Source organism: Mesocricetus auratus, unplaced genomic scaffold (assembly GCF_017639785.1).
Source record: "Mesocricetus auratus isolate SY011 unplaced genomic scaffold, BCM_Maur_2.0 Super-Scaffold_100019, whole genome shotgun sequence".
Classification (NCBI taxonomy): Eukaryota; Metazoa; Chordata; class Mammalia; order Rodentia; family Cricetidae; genus Mesocricetus; species Mesocricetus auratus.
The window spans coordinates 31,735,841-31,751,050 of NW_024429200.1; the positions used below are offsets into that span (position 1 = coordinate 31,735,841).

The 15,210-nt window shown below is 36.8% G+C and overlaps 1 protein-coding gene and 1 non-coding gene across 4 annotated transcripts in view; both read right to left on the reverse strand.

Moving 5' to 3' along the window:
• Positions 1 to 586: 586 nt before the first annotated feature.
• On the reverse strand, positions 587 to 717 carry LOC121133084. The gene has a single exon (XR_005869826.1). It is a non-coding gene; the product is annotated as a small nucleolar RNA SNORA3/SNORA45 family (small nucleolar RNA).
• A 3,175-nt stretch (positions 718 to 3,892) lies between these two features.
• C1galt1 (core 1 synthase, glycoprotein-N-acetylgalactosamine 3-beta-galactosyltransferase 1) overlaps positions 3,893 to 15,210 on the reverse strand; it is a 38,606-nt gene continuing 27,288 nt past the window's right edge. For all 3 annotated transcript variants that reach the window (XM_040728531.1, XM_040728532.1, XM_040728533.1), the window contains exons 3-4: positions 12,175 to 12,842; positions 3,893 to 8,481 (exon numbers count right to left, since the gene is read on the reverse strand). In XM_040728531.1, the coding sequence (XP_040584465.1) occupies positions 8,278 to 8,481; positions 12,175 to 12,842 (872 nt within the window). In that variant the 3' untranslated portion in view covers positions 3,893 to 8,277. The remainder of the gene's footprint in view (positions 8,482 to 12,174; positions 12,843 to 15,210) is intronic.

Below are 15,210 nucleotides of genomic sequence, written 5' to 3' on the forward strand. Positions count from 1 at the left end.
GCTCCACACTTACCACTGGCTATGGGCTGGCTATGGGGTGCCTGGGGATGCTGCTCAAGTCTTTTCTGTGTAGCATCTGGTTCCTCCAGTTCCCCCTTCTTCAGTGCTTTCTGGTTAGTAAACAAAATACCCAGTTCTGGTCCCTGAGAATTTTCAATAAGTATCATTCCCAACTGCAGCATCTGATAGAGAAAACACCTGCCATTGGAAACCCTGGTCTCTCAATGAATTCTCAAGATGTTCCACTATTAATGGATGAAGAACCCTAAGATTCTGACTAATCACCTTCCTGCTCACTCTTAGGTTACTTAAGCTTGTGGGTGTCCACTCAGTTGTTTGCGATACTTGTACAAACTTTCTCTTCTTCATTCTGTGGTCGTCTAGAAAGGACCTTAGCTTAGGTGTATCAGGATGTGAAATCTTGGTTAAAGAGATCACCCCAGGAGGAGTTACAAACTGTTCTGTAAGACCATCTGTGAGGGATAAAACTGATGACATAACTAACTTCACAGAACTGAGTGGATTTCCTTTATTTTTAAAGGGGCTGGAATATGGTTAAGTAGGTACCAATTCTCTAATGTGTAGAGCACATCTCTGTACTGAGCACTAGTACAGGCATTGGCTGCCCCTGTCAGCACATCAGGACCAGCAGATCCTCTCTGAGAACTTTAGCTCACTGGGACATACACTTTGCTAGAGAGTGACTCTAGTTTTGGCAAGAATGAAATTCAATATTTTATTAGTAAAGTGGTTTTGATCATGTATTTTGACTTTCCACATACTAATGTACCAATATTATATCAAAGCGTATGTAAGCATTAATGTGCACACACATAAAGGATAATGAAATAAAAATGGACAAAAATACTCCCAAACACCACTGAACTATTTAAAGAGCAGCACTAGAATATGGCCGAGAAGGGAGAAATTACTTCTGACTATGTTGATCTAGAATGACTTCATAGAAGAGATCAGGTTCATTAAGTAAATTCCAGACAATAAAGGTGGACACAGTCATTGAATAGCACTTCCAGGAAAGAAAATGACACAAAACACTCAGTTGGTCAAGAGTTCTTTTCCTATTCTTTATTAAACTATAATAGTGATTAATAATCTATTTCATTGACTAGAAATGTTGATTCTGCCACTTGTCATCCATACAGACCTGGATAAATTACTTCACCTACAAAGAGCTTGCATCCACTACCAGGATTATGATTAAAGATTATCAACCAGTAGTATAGTGTAAAGTAGCTAACATACTCACTGTCTGGATGTATAATCCTAATGTGTGTAACTACCTTTAAGGTTTTTTTCTTTCATTTTATTCCTCATAGAAAGTGGGTTCCTTGAAACCAAAAACAAAAGAAATCACTTGCCTAGTACACAGTTGAGGTGATTAACTTAAAGCAGACACTCAAATATGGCTTAAAATGTTTGATTAGGAGCTGAATTTGTGTGCAGAGTTAATATTTGGGTAATAAGCATCAGTAAACAATATGGAATGACATGGTAGGATCAGGCTGTGGATGAGCATAACATCTTAAAGCACACTGTGATTCAAGAGGTGGCATTGGAGCTGGGCCCGGTGCCACAAGCTTGTAATTCTAGCTGCTTGGGAGACAGAGGCAGAGGAGCACAAACTTAAACCCTACCTAGGCTACAGAGTGACTATTTAAAAACATAGATGATATATAAATATATAATATTCATATATACATACACACATGCATGCATATACATACACACATGTATGCCATCAAGGACTCTAAGAATGGCCCCCATTGGCTCATGTCTCAATATTTGGTCCCCAGTTAGTGGAACTGGGAAGGACCAGGAGGTGTGTTCTTGTTGAAAGAGACGTGTCCCTGGGGGTGGGCTTTGAAGTTTCAAAAGGTGTATACCCTCCCCAGGGTTCTCTCTACTTCCTACTTTGGGATTAAGATGTGAGGGCTCAGCTGTCCCTACTACCATTGCCTTTGAACAAACACGGACTCGAACCCTCGGAAACCACAAGCTGCCTTGGTAGTCTTTTGTCACAGCAATAGAAAAGTAACTGAGACAATATTGTCTCACACACATCTTACTAAACACAAAAACAAGACGACTTTGTATAGAACAGATGGAAATATTGAAATGTTGAATCATGCTCTCCCTACTTCCGGATTTTATCATCACATTCCCACATTGTAACAATGACAACATCGGTGGAAAGTGAAATCCAATCCAGAGTGTGATTTTGTTACAAGGAGCGGGGAGGGCAATGAAAAGTGTATCTGTAACAACAGTAAGGTGAGGCTTACAAAAATCCAAACCAGGGCGTTTTGTTCAAATTGCTGGTATTAAGAATGACAAAGTACTGTGACTCTTTAACTGGGGATTCATTAGAAAACTCAGACAACTAAAGATCTAGGGCTCAATTTCATTTAAAAGTGCAGGAGATTTTTGTTACAATGGAAGGTGTGTTCAGTTGTACCAAACAAATGCAAATTTTCAGTCATAGAAAGAAGCAAAAAACAAAATAATAAAACCCCCAAACCCTACCAGTAACAGAATGCAAGAGAAATAGTTTAAAGACCAAAGTTCTAAGCAGCTGCACAAAATTCACTCATTATTAAAAACAAATCAAACTGCTGGCAACATACTTTCATGTTACTAGTAGAGTTATTTAGAGAACATGGAAGTCGCTGAACTGAACTTCAGTTGTTAAATGTCCATTTGGTCTGAAAAAGAATTTCTACTGCATCATCTATACTGTCTGATATATTAACTATATATTGTATATAGTATATATTTAAGGTAAGGCTCTTCCTTTTAGAGACCAGACACATTCAGTAGTTTTGTATTATTTCTAGTACTATAAGGTTCTACTTCTGGGAAATTTAACTGCATGTATTTATATAAATACTTAAAATGACTTAAAATAGCATCACTAATTTATTAATGGAAACATTTTAGTATCTGAGTAAGTCAATATAACCAAGTCACCACACTGTTACTAAAGCACTATTAGGTGATATCTCTGCCTTTATAAGCTGCTGCCACACATACGCAGCAGATATGTACGGCAATGATGAGCATATGGATAGTGGGTTATAAATGAGTTACACTGGTTGGACTCAAGAACCCCATGAACATTTGCGATGTTTGCCTAGCAAGGATATAAAGTCAGTTTTGATTTGTATCTGAAGTATCACAGACCAATTTAATATTAGTAGACCTGAGCAGCAGATGAATCCAGACCACAAACACAAGTATTCTCGGTCATCCTCACATCTCAGTGAGCTCACACATGTGTCCAAAGCATCCTCAAGCAAAGACAGCAGCCTATGTTTATGACAAGAACAAAGAGTTTCAAAGGTATAGACAACTCCAGAAACTCATTCATGCTGGAGTTACTTTCTCAGAGTTCTTTCAGACACCATTGAGAAAATTGCTTTGTTATTGTTCCTTGTTCTCCTATATCACTTCCTTCTATTGGCCTATTTCCTGGCTTGAGAATGACAACTGGAGAACAGGGAGCCTTTGTGTTCTACTTGCCACTGTATTTCAAGCTGATGCCTGGTGTAGTTATTGAATAAATGGATTCCTCAGGTTAGATGAAGGATAAAAATAACGGGAAAGCAATCTTTCTCCTCTCCTTCCTTGTGATCTCTCATTATGTTTCCCCCTCCTATCTCCCCACTGTCCTTCTTTCCAGGACTAGTGAGTAAATTTTAAAAATTTGTTATTCTAAGCCACATATGGACACTTTGTTGCCATACATAATGTATAATCTAGAACAATTATGAAAGCTTATACAAATGGAAAAGCTTTGATAGAAAAATCCCCAAAACTATCCATAAAAGGTATCTACCCCCTTATACCGGTTAAAAATAAGCAGATGAAGCAATTTTGAACATGGTCATTTATTTTAATGCAGTTGTTTGAATCCATTGTTTAAAAATTTTCAAAAGGCACTTTAAAAAACATTTAAAAATACATTTTTCTGTCTTAATGGTGATCACTTAAAATAAGCAAGTCACCAGACATTTTTAAACCCTTCATTGACACTATTACTTTAAATAATTTTTGAATTCCCAAACACAAACATTCACTGTATAATACAACACACTGCTTAGCAGTGAGGTTAGTTCCCCTCTAATACACTTCATGTAGATCATTCATTATAGCGCCCTGCAAAGTCACACAGTTCCACTGTAACTGGAAACTCAGGAGATGAGGAGTGAATCCAAGTCCACTCAACTCCAACGCTGCTTTTAAGTTGCTTCTCAGAAGAGGATCTGTACAAAGTTCTCATTTTAATCGGTGTTAAGATTTCAATACAGCTCTGATACATAACTGGAAGTCATCTTTAGTCAATAGAGGTTACATTAGTGTAAAATATACCACAGCTTGTCTACCAGATTTCCCATGTATGTTTCTCTCAGGCCTAATACAAGAGAAAATAAGTCATTTTTTTTCTTTTAAGAGAGTAAATAACTTTACTTCCTTTAATTATCAATGTAGAATTGTTTTAGGTTGTACATGTTCAGTTAGGGTAAGTAGTCTGAAAGCCAGCAATTACTAGTATTGTACTTTAGTCTCATGGAAATCCAAATGTAGTAGGCATAAAACCATTACAAATGATAGACACTCTGATCACCCAAATCCACCCCAAGGAGACAGCACTATGAGGAACTAGAAAGCAGAGGTGAAGCATAAAGGACATGCCAAGACAGAATAATGACCTCACGGCACTGAAAAAGCAAGGACACAGCTAGAGTAGGAGCTGATAAACCAAGTGTGGGCGGCTTTCAAGTACAACAGGGCCTTCGTCTAGCAATACAGTTTGACAGGCTAAGAAGGTAAAAAATAACTACGAAAACAACCAGTTAGCAAACTTAATGCTCGAACCCAATTACCACATTCAAAACATAGTATGAACTGGTCAGTGATTTGGTATGTCATCCTTTATAATAACAAATTGATCTCTGAAATTTAGATTATGTTCAAATAGTCAAACTCTGGGACAAAAATCTGCTTTGTATTTATGAATTTCCCACTAGAAAAACATATAAGCATATTATTAATAGAGAACATAAGACTTTATTAAATCTTATGCCTTGAAACCACACTACAATCAACTATTCACATGGCAGATGTTAATTTAAAGGATGGCAAATAAATCATTATTGCCATAAAATCTTGTTTAATGTGCTTTACCATTCACTTGGGAGAAAAATTTTGCTTCATTAGATCATAGGATAAGCAAATGATGTTTGAGAATGACAAAATGTAAGCTGATGGTATAAATTATGGCATATTACGAAGTAGCACTTTTCTATTTCTATTGGTAAATTTTAGCAACTAGTGGACATTTTTCATGATATTAATTTATATGTTTTAATGAATCCATATATACATATTAACACTTACTGAACCCTTTCTGCTCAGTGTATAATGACTAAACTTGGAGAATTATAGATTTTGAGGGTCCTAATAACAGTCACTATAGAGAAGTAAAGAATTTTGCCCAAACCAATAATGCACCAACCCTTTAAACCCCACAGCATTTACTTTTAATATATTATGATCCTGGACTACACTGATTTTAAACAAGTTTTAGTCTTTGAAAAATGCCTTTCTCCTGGGCAGAATTCCTGAGTGTATTCCAAAGACTATTTGCACCAAATTCACGTAGGTAAACAGACAGTGGTTCTCAACATAGCATTAGTAAGACCAACTTTCAGGGCCTCTTTAAACCAAACTGCCAGCCTCTATCTTGGAGTTCTGACTCAGGTGATCTGGGTGTGGTGAAGACGGGCTACAAGCTCCACCAAGCTGCCAGCAGTGCTAATTTAGTAACTCTCACTAGAAGGTATCTGGTTATGAATACCTCAGGGCCGCATGCCAAAAGTCAACACCAGGTAAGGGGGTGAGGATCACAATTTAAGAATCACCATACCAATTTAGCTGTTTGACCACTTGGACTATTTACTGGTGAAAAGTACCAGATGTTATGTAGTACTCATACATGTCTCTCTGTGCGTATACATATTTCGTTATTACATACATACATACATGACTAACCCTAGAGCTGACATAATACAAACAACACACAGGTTTGGATTATAAATCCAAGCCTTCTTACTTATTAGCACTGTGACAGTGGAAACATTATTCGGATTCTTTGAGCCTCAGTTTCCCTATCTACAATATGGAAATAACACCCAATTTATGAAGATTAACACAATTGTACTGAATACAATCAGTACCTGACATAAAGCAGGCACTAGATGAATACTATATATTACTTATCTTAAGAAATGTGCAAAGTATTTCCTTCAGATATGACTTGATTATTTTATTTATCTGAATCAATTATTTGCACTCCAAGGTAACAGGATAAAACCTGCTTAAGACCATGTCCTATTCTGGGCCATACAGTGTTCTCATAACCTTATGTCCAGTCATTTATATAATCCTCATTAATATCATGTGAGGTAGGTAGTATCATTATCCCTAATTTTTAGATGGGGAAATTGAGGCACAGAAAGATTAATTGTTCAAGGTTACATAGTGATGGAGGAGGAACTTAAAAGCCAGGCTGCTTGACTCTGTAGCCCAGGATTCATTGTAGCATTTGTTTCTTGTCAACATTAAAATTTTTGGAGGAGTCATTTACTCTGTTAGTAAAGAAGAGTAACATATATGGAACACAGATGAATTCATGTCCCAATCATGGTAAAGAGCTGTTCAAAGAGTAGACTACAAAGCCTAGGTTATCAGTAGATGACACTACTGTGAGAACCCAAACCAAAATAGGACAGAGTGATCCTAACCAGCCAATGAAATAAACACCCCTTCAAATATATCATCTATAGAGGTTATGGTTTTGGCACAATACATATAAATTATTTGTATTTATTATTTAGCTAAACTGTAGTCAATGGTGTAATAATCATGCAAAATTAGCATAATAAGAAAAGTAAATCATTCACAATTAAAAATAATTTTATGGAAAATCTGTAAAATATTCCGCTCTCCACTCAGAAGTTTTTCTATACTCTTAGAAACTCAGCGGTCACGGGAGTTGGAATGATACAGATTATTCTGATGGCAGTTTTGAATGGGACTCTGTTCTTAGATTTACACTGGCAAGACAATTATCTCCAAATAAGAATTCAGCATGAAATATTGTTATCTATAAATAAAGTATTTGATATTTTAGCTTCTCTTAAGTATTCTTTACTTGCTAGTGTTTTTAATTAATTCTGGCCAAAAGCCACATTTAAAAATTTTTGCCAGTGTTAATAGGCACATCAGACATAAAAATTAATTTTAAAAGTGCTTTAAGCAAGTTATGAAAGGCACAACAAATTCCATCTCCACAGGATGAAAATAAGAGGAACAATAATTATGTAGTTGGAAAGACTCTGAAATAACTGATTTGCAATGTCATTAATAATTCCCGAGAGTGGTACCGATTCAAGAAAATCTTGTCCAAATAGCATTAAATTTAATTAGGTTACCCACAATTAACAATGGGTGAATTTGGAGACAGAATATTTTTAAACGCATATTTTATAGAATGCTGACAATGTTTTGAGTAAATAAGCATTAATGGTAAGAATGGTCTTCAAGAGTTAAGCATTTAGAAAGGAGGCAATGGGGACTTGGTACAAGGTTGATTATATATAGAACTAAGCATACAATGTAGTCAAGGCCCATAGTAATCGAAAAATGTGGTTTATTAGTGAACTTCAGGGTGTCATTCTTATTCTACTTCTTGAGGAAACACGGCCAATTATAAGTAATATAATCACAGAAAAGTTTTCATTCAGCAATTGGGAGGCTGCTTTGTATCATATACACATGAGCAGAGTGTATATTGAGCAACAGTATTTCTTTCTAGTTTTAAGGCAGATCTATTCAGCATTGTGTTCTAACGGTGCAGTGCAATAGGTGATTACAAACTGAACCACTCCAGCTTTAGTGACAACACACAGTCAGGAACAGGGGACAGAGTCTTTCTAGCTCTTCTATCTTTCACCATTTTAAAAACACAAATTCTTCATATATATATATAGTTATATATTACTGTATCAAAACACATCTTAACAGACTTCACAGCTCTTTAAATGCTTCAGATTATAGTCATCCACTGGAAAAATTTCTATATGGAATGTTCACTGCAGATGAGTTCCTCCCTGGGGTTTCAGGGTTCTGTCAGAAAGGCAGGAGTCCTTCAGTGCAATGTAGACCATTCAACCTCAGTCCACTCCCGTTCTGCTTTCAAGGGTTGCCTAATTTTACTTTTGTATCTTCGTTTTTGTTTGCTTGATTAATTTCTTTTAGTATATCCTCCGGTAAGGCAGGTTGATATCTATATAAATAACCATATGGACGAAGATGATAAACGAGGTATTCTAATTCATACATAGTTGTGGAATCAACATAGTGAAAAGAAACTGCAATATCAGAACAGCAACCAGGACCCTAGAAAATAACAGAGGTGACACTGTTAATAAGGGCACAGTAGTACACATTCCACACCAGTTAAAACCCTGAAGCATCAAAGCTTGAGGGAGAACCCATCAGATGGTGTAAGATGCCAACACTTCTCTCCATTCCCAAGAATTTAAAACCCAATCTGGAACTGCCAAAGCACTTTCAACTAAATCTGTATTTTCTTAACATTATTTAGTGCTTGTCCATTTAAAATTCTTGATTTCTTCAAATTAAAGGAGAAGCTATACAAAGAATAAGGCTTTATTTGTCTGACATTTTTAGTATATAGCTAAAATATTGCTCTCAACCATCATCAATAAAATACTGTTAAGTAAAAAAGAAATATAATTATTGGAAAGAAAACAAAGTGGCCCCTTATAGGTGGAAGGTGGCAAGAATTTCAAGTGGTGAAAAATAAATCACCAGCTATAAACAATGTTACAACAGATGGATTCAAAGCTACTTTGAAAGGGTCCCAAAGGGCTGAGGATACAGTGGTAGAACAATGCCTTGTCTGCAGCTTTACCTTCAGTCCTGAAAAAAAAAAAAAAAACTGTCTACATTATCATATATCCCAGTTAAGCAAAAAGCCCAAGTAAGATAGTTCCAAATATACTAAATGTGTAGGGGACTATTTAAGAGGAGATGGAGAGATGACTCAATGTTAAGAGCACTTGCTGCTCTTGCAGAAGACCAGGTTCAGTTCCCAGCACCTACACACATGGTGGTTTACTATGGCCAGTAACTTCAGTTTGGGGATCCAACACCTCTTCTGACCTGCAGCAGCAGGCATACACAGGCAAAACAGTCACACACACAATAAAATAAAATCAATCTGAAACAAACACAAGATATAACAATCTGAGGGAAATTATAAAATTAAAATTTTCTTGGGCAAAGATACCATTTTCATTAAGTTAATAAGTTATATGCAAAGAAAAGGACATGACAATTGGCATAACACTTTGAGAAAAAAAAGAGGAAAACAATACACACTTAATGGTTTAAAACATCTTAAAGCTAAGAGGTTCAAAACAATATGAACCAAATTCCAAAAGAAGCACACAGGACTAAAATCCCAGACCCTGACCGACCCTCTACAGGTGATGATGCTATGGTAGATGACGAAGCTGCACTATAAAGAGTCTAAGAAATGATGCTGTAACAATGGAAAAATCAGAAGCTCTCAATCTCAACTACGTGTTTTAGACAGACTAAAGTTAACGTAAAATAAAAAAAATACCTGAACTAAAGAGTAAATGAGATTCTGTCACTTCTGAACTACATAATTCTGATCAACCTATCTTACATCGTAACTTGCTACCTAAGCAACTTTGTAAGCAGGTGTAGTGGCACAACTCTGAAGCCACAGCACTCAGAAACTGGATAATCACTGGAAGTTCAAGGCCAGCCTCCTTTCTCACAAAAAGAAAACAAACAAACAAACAAAAAAAGGCCAAAACAAAACAATTAAACCAAAACTCCAAAACAACAACAAAATTTATATTCTTAGTGATTATTACAGAGAAAATATGTATATTAAGAAACTCTTGGAAAATAGTAATTCACACTGCAAAGAGAAAAATTATTGAAACATAAATGGATAAATGGTATTTTGCTTTCATGCTGGGTGTTGTAGAACCTTCCTATAAATTTTGGAAGATTTATACAATTTCAATACTTGCATCTTCAAACTATTGGAATACATTTTAATAAGAACAACAAAATTTTGACATTTAAGAGCCACTATGATTCAAGTATAAGATACTTTATTTTGTTCCTATAAAGCATACTGTTAAATATGCCCTTTTTATAAAGCACTTTTAAAAAGAAGGAAGGATATTCTACTGCTTACAAAATGATAAGCATTGTGTCCTTTTGCTACTGTTGTACGTGTATAGAATATCTGACATTCTATGAAGTATTGCATGTATCTGGGTATATCTGTTACATGACTGTAACAGTGAATTTGAATATATTTTTATATGGGAAGGGGTTCAGAACTTAAGACAAAAACATCAAGTTTTCTTACAATAGACAGAAAGTGTTGTACACCGTTGGGACCACTGGCTTGAAGTGATGCCCTGAAGTGTACTATTAATATATTAGGGCCAGAAAAATTCAGCATAAAGAATTACTGACTTACCTAAAGGCACTACTAATCAATAACAGAGTCTGAGAATCAAGGTTTTATAATCTTAGCCTCATTGAGTAATTCACTCTAGTGGTGCTTATAATAGGCATATAGGTATTCTGCTATCAACACCAAAACTAATTAATTATAGCATATCCATACATTAAATTATCACAAAGAACTCAGATGAAGCAGAGAGACATATCAATGTTAATATATCTCAACATGAAAAAATGGAAATTTGTAAGATGTAAGTGCTACAATTGGATTATAAAATCTAGAAAGCAATGCTGACTTATTCATGCATATATCAACATGTAGGGAAAATATAAAAGTTCACATGATAGTAACATTTAATTCCTGGCAGTGTTTAGTTTAGGGGAAAGAGATAAGAGAACTGGACTGGGAGGGAGAGGCCTCAACTGTCTGCAAGACTGTTGTAGTATCTGAGACACTGTGGCAACTTGGAAAGTTAGATGTATACATCTGAGATAGTTCACAAAGACAATGTTACTCAGGTACAATTCTGAGAAATATACATTAAGATACAAACTAGAGCCATGCTTATCAATACTGTCATAGGCTATAACACTGTAATTACAAGTAAATGACAGACAGATCACACCCATTTCGCAAATGAAGAAACTGGGGCTAAAAGATTAGCCAAGACTTGTCATCAAGATGCTCCAACTATGAAGTGGAAGAATAGGATAAGAGCCTAGTCTTTCTGAACCTTATTGTTTCTCCTGATAACATAAGGCTCATTATTTAGACTTTCACACAGCTCCCTAGTCTTACCCAGAGCATGGTTCAGGATCACCTCTGTACGTAGCCTATCCCACCTTAGGTCCCACTGCCTCTCTGATTTTCTTCACGGCAGTGGTTCTCAACCTTCCTAGTGCTGCAAGCCTTTAGTACAGCTACTTCATTAACTGTAATTTTGCTCCACTATGAATTGTAAATATTTTTGGAAATAGAGGCTTGTCAAAGGAGTCACAGTCCACAGGTTGAGAACCACTGCTTTAGAGCACCTGGCATTATCTAAAGTCACATTTATTCTGTAGCTCTAACATAAAAAAAAAAAAAAAAAAGAAAAGAAAAGAACGCCAGGCGGTGGTGGCGCATGACTTTAATCCCAGCACTCGGAGGCAGAGGCAGGCGGATCTCTGTGAGTTCGAGGCCAGCCTGGTCTACCGAGCGAGTTCCAGGACAGCCTCCAAAACAATACAGAGAAACCCTGTCTTGAAAAAAACCAAAAAAAGAAAAAAGAAAAAAAAAAAGAAAAAAAGAAAAACTGGAACTTGATGTATTGACTTCTAGGTGCTAGCAGCTGGCCTGCAGAGGTATATCAAAGATGTCTACTAAATGACTGGCTGAGGCCTCTGTTCTCATCTGCTTTGTTATACTGTCAGTCTATACATTAAAAACATTCTAGTTATTGATACTAATAAAACACATACATACTAACTAGTCTGTGGTTTATATTTTCAGAGAAACAAAAGTCAGACCCAAGTTATTTACATAGTAACTATAATTTCTAGACTTACCTCTACAGGAGGATAATAGTTGTAATTCCAGTACCAAAATGTTTTTGGTAGATAACCTTTGATTAAGTGGTGCTCTGGTACAAATGGGTGGAAAGTTTCTTTCCCAGTGGTATCTCTGGAATCTCCAGCTTCTACATTTATAATTTCCATGCACCTTCCCAGTGCTAAGTCTTCAATGGAGGAACTATGTGTACATTTTTCTGTTTTAAATGCATCAACAAATCTTCTCAAGGCTTCTTTGCTTAGTACATATCCTGCTCCTCCACTCATGTATCCCTGCTTCACATAGGGCTTAAATCTTCTCCCAAAGTAAATGGGTTTTTCAGGGTTATACTTTGATAGAAGCCATCTCAGATTGTCCAGTATTACATATGTGTCATCATCTGCTTTCATAAACCAATCAGCATCTTCTAAATAATGGTCATGCACATACTGAAAAGCTTTGATTGTTTTCCAGTATAGTTGCTCTCTGCCTTCTTTGGTTTTCAATCCCACAGTAGGGAAGTCTTGATTTTCTTCTGAACTCATAAATAACACTTTATTGCAACGCTGAGCCCATGTAGCCTTGACATGTTTGGCCTTTTTCTCTAGGTTTTGGGGACTTGTCATAACCCAACAAAGAATTTTAACTTTCTGATAGAGGTTCTCAGCAATGTCCGTGTTCTCATCTATCAAACAAACATTTTTAAAAGTTACATTAACACAGATGTAAAATCCTAATAAATCATACCAAAGAAAACTTTTCATAATTTATTTTCAAAGCTATATTTACTCGTTTGTTATTAATGACTTTGAGAAAAACACAACCTAACATGACTTGACATTCTAATTTCCTGTTAGTTTTATTCACAAAATCTCTAAGTGTTACTAGTTCTTAAGTGCCTATTACCGAAACTGACCAAAATACCATTCCTTGGGAATTGGCTCAACAATCCATACTCAAAGACCATCTCACAGTCTCCTCTGTTACTTAATACTATAAAGGAGCAGAACATTCCTGGATTTTCTCACTGCTGTGCATGAGTTTCTAAAAGACAGAATAATAATAATAATAATAAACATGCTGCTGAATTCAGTTCATTTTTAAAGGCCATGAGGCAATTGTTATGAATTTTACAAGCACCCTAAGGTGTTCTTGAAGATTTTCATGGTAACATCAGTTCAAAAACTAGGAGTAATGTAGGGTTGAGACTACTCATATAATACTATGTACCTCATTCCAAAATGTAACCCAGTCAATGGGTAGAAGTTGGATTTCTGAAATTATCTATAGGGGTGTCTCTGTAAGCTAGCAGTTGCAAAGACACAGGAGGCTTAAATCAGAATATACAGCAGAATACTACCATTTGATGAAAATGCCTACCACACAGTAGTGAGCTTGAGAACTTAAACTGACTCATAACCTGGGTGTAAACGATTCTCAAGCTGTCAGCCCACAATGTGAGCATCACCAGTCCAGAGGAAGGGTTCAATTAGAAGATCTAGATTGGTGCGTTTTAAAAACATACTTTTTTCTTTGAAGGTTGTGTACATTTATACAGTGTATATTGGTCATCCACCACTATGTCCTTCCAACTCCCTAGCGTCCCACTCCTTCTTTCCCCAAATTCATGTCCTCTTCGTGTTTAATTGTTATTAATAACTCGAATTTAATTAGTACTGTGCATATGTGCATAAGTGTGTGGCCATAGACCAGGGCTTTTAAAAAGATATGTGGTAAGTAGCAATGTTTACTTTCATTTGCTAGAGGACTATACTTTTATAAACATGATAATAATTAATCATTAGAAAACCCTCAACTTTGGAATATGTAAAATGCAAGCCTGCATCTCTACTTTTAGAACTAGACAAAATTAGTTTGCAAATCACTGTTTCACTCCTGATTTCAATCCTTATTTAGTTACAGACCATTATGAATCTATACTATAAGTCACACTTGATAAGAAAGCTCTAGATAATCCTGAGAAGGTCCAACACTTTTAAGGGTAAAGGCTAATTAATTGTTGAAGTCTTGATCCTATAAAAGATTAACAATGAGGCACAGCTAAACAGTTAACTGACTCTTTTGAAAGAGAGCAGAAAAGGTGAGGTAGGTGGGCATGAAGAACTATCATGCACGGATTACCCAGAACTCAGTCCAGGAGAAGAGCAGCTGACTCAGCAACCTGCAGTTAGGAAGCATCCACTGCTCACGGAACTAAGAAAGCAATCTTAGTCACAGGGACACACCGAAGTGGACAGCAAAAATGGTGCATGTAGGACAAGACAGCTTCATCCCCACAGCTGGGATCTGGTAGAACCTCTCACCCTTTCATTTGTGAGTTCCTGTGTACCAGCTATGTGCTAGCACAGAAATGGAAATATGAACAGAAAACATTTCTTACCAGAACAGAACTCAGTTTAGCAGGGAACTTCACAAGGAAACCAGAAAGTGTTGCATAGTAAGAAATGCAGTGACAGAGGATTTTTAATATATTTATTTAGAGTGTATGGATATGAGAGCAGTGACCTAAGAACGTGGGCAAAACAGAGGAGGGAGAAATGAGGTGGCTCTAGAGGAGATGATGCAGGGCACGGGTCTTCAGTAAAAACTCACTAAAACAAAGGACAAGGAGGCGGAGTTCGAGACCAGCCTGGTCTACAAGAGCTAGTTCCAGGACAGCCTCCAGAGCCACAGAGAAACCCTGCCCCCACACCACCCCCCAAAAAGGACAAGAAAAGGCATGGGGAAGTTTAATGGAATGTAGGTATGTGCAGGTAGCTGAAGCTTGTTGCAGGTGACCCTGCTAGGACACCCCTTGGGGAGGGGGTGAGAAGATGCAGCGCCAAGGGCTCAGGCACTGGGAGTCCATGAGCTGCTGCAGACTTAGACCTGCCTTTATACTCCCTCCCAAGGTCCTATGGGCTCAGGCACTGGGAATCCATGAGCTGCTGCAGACTTAGACCTGCCTTTATACTCCCTCCCAAGGTCCTATGGGCTCAGGCACTGGGAGTCCATGAGCTGCTGCAGACTTAGACCTGCCTTTATACTCCCTC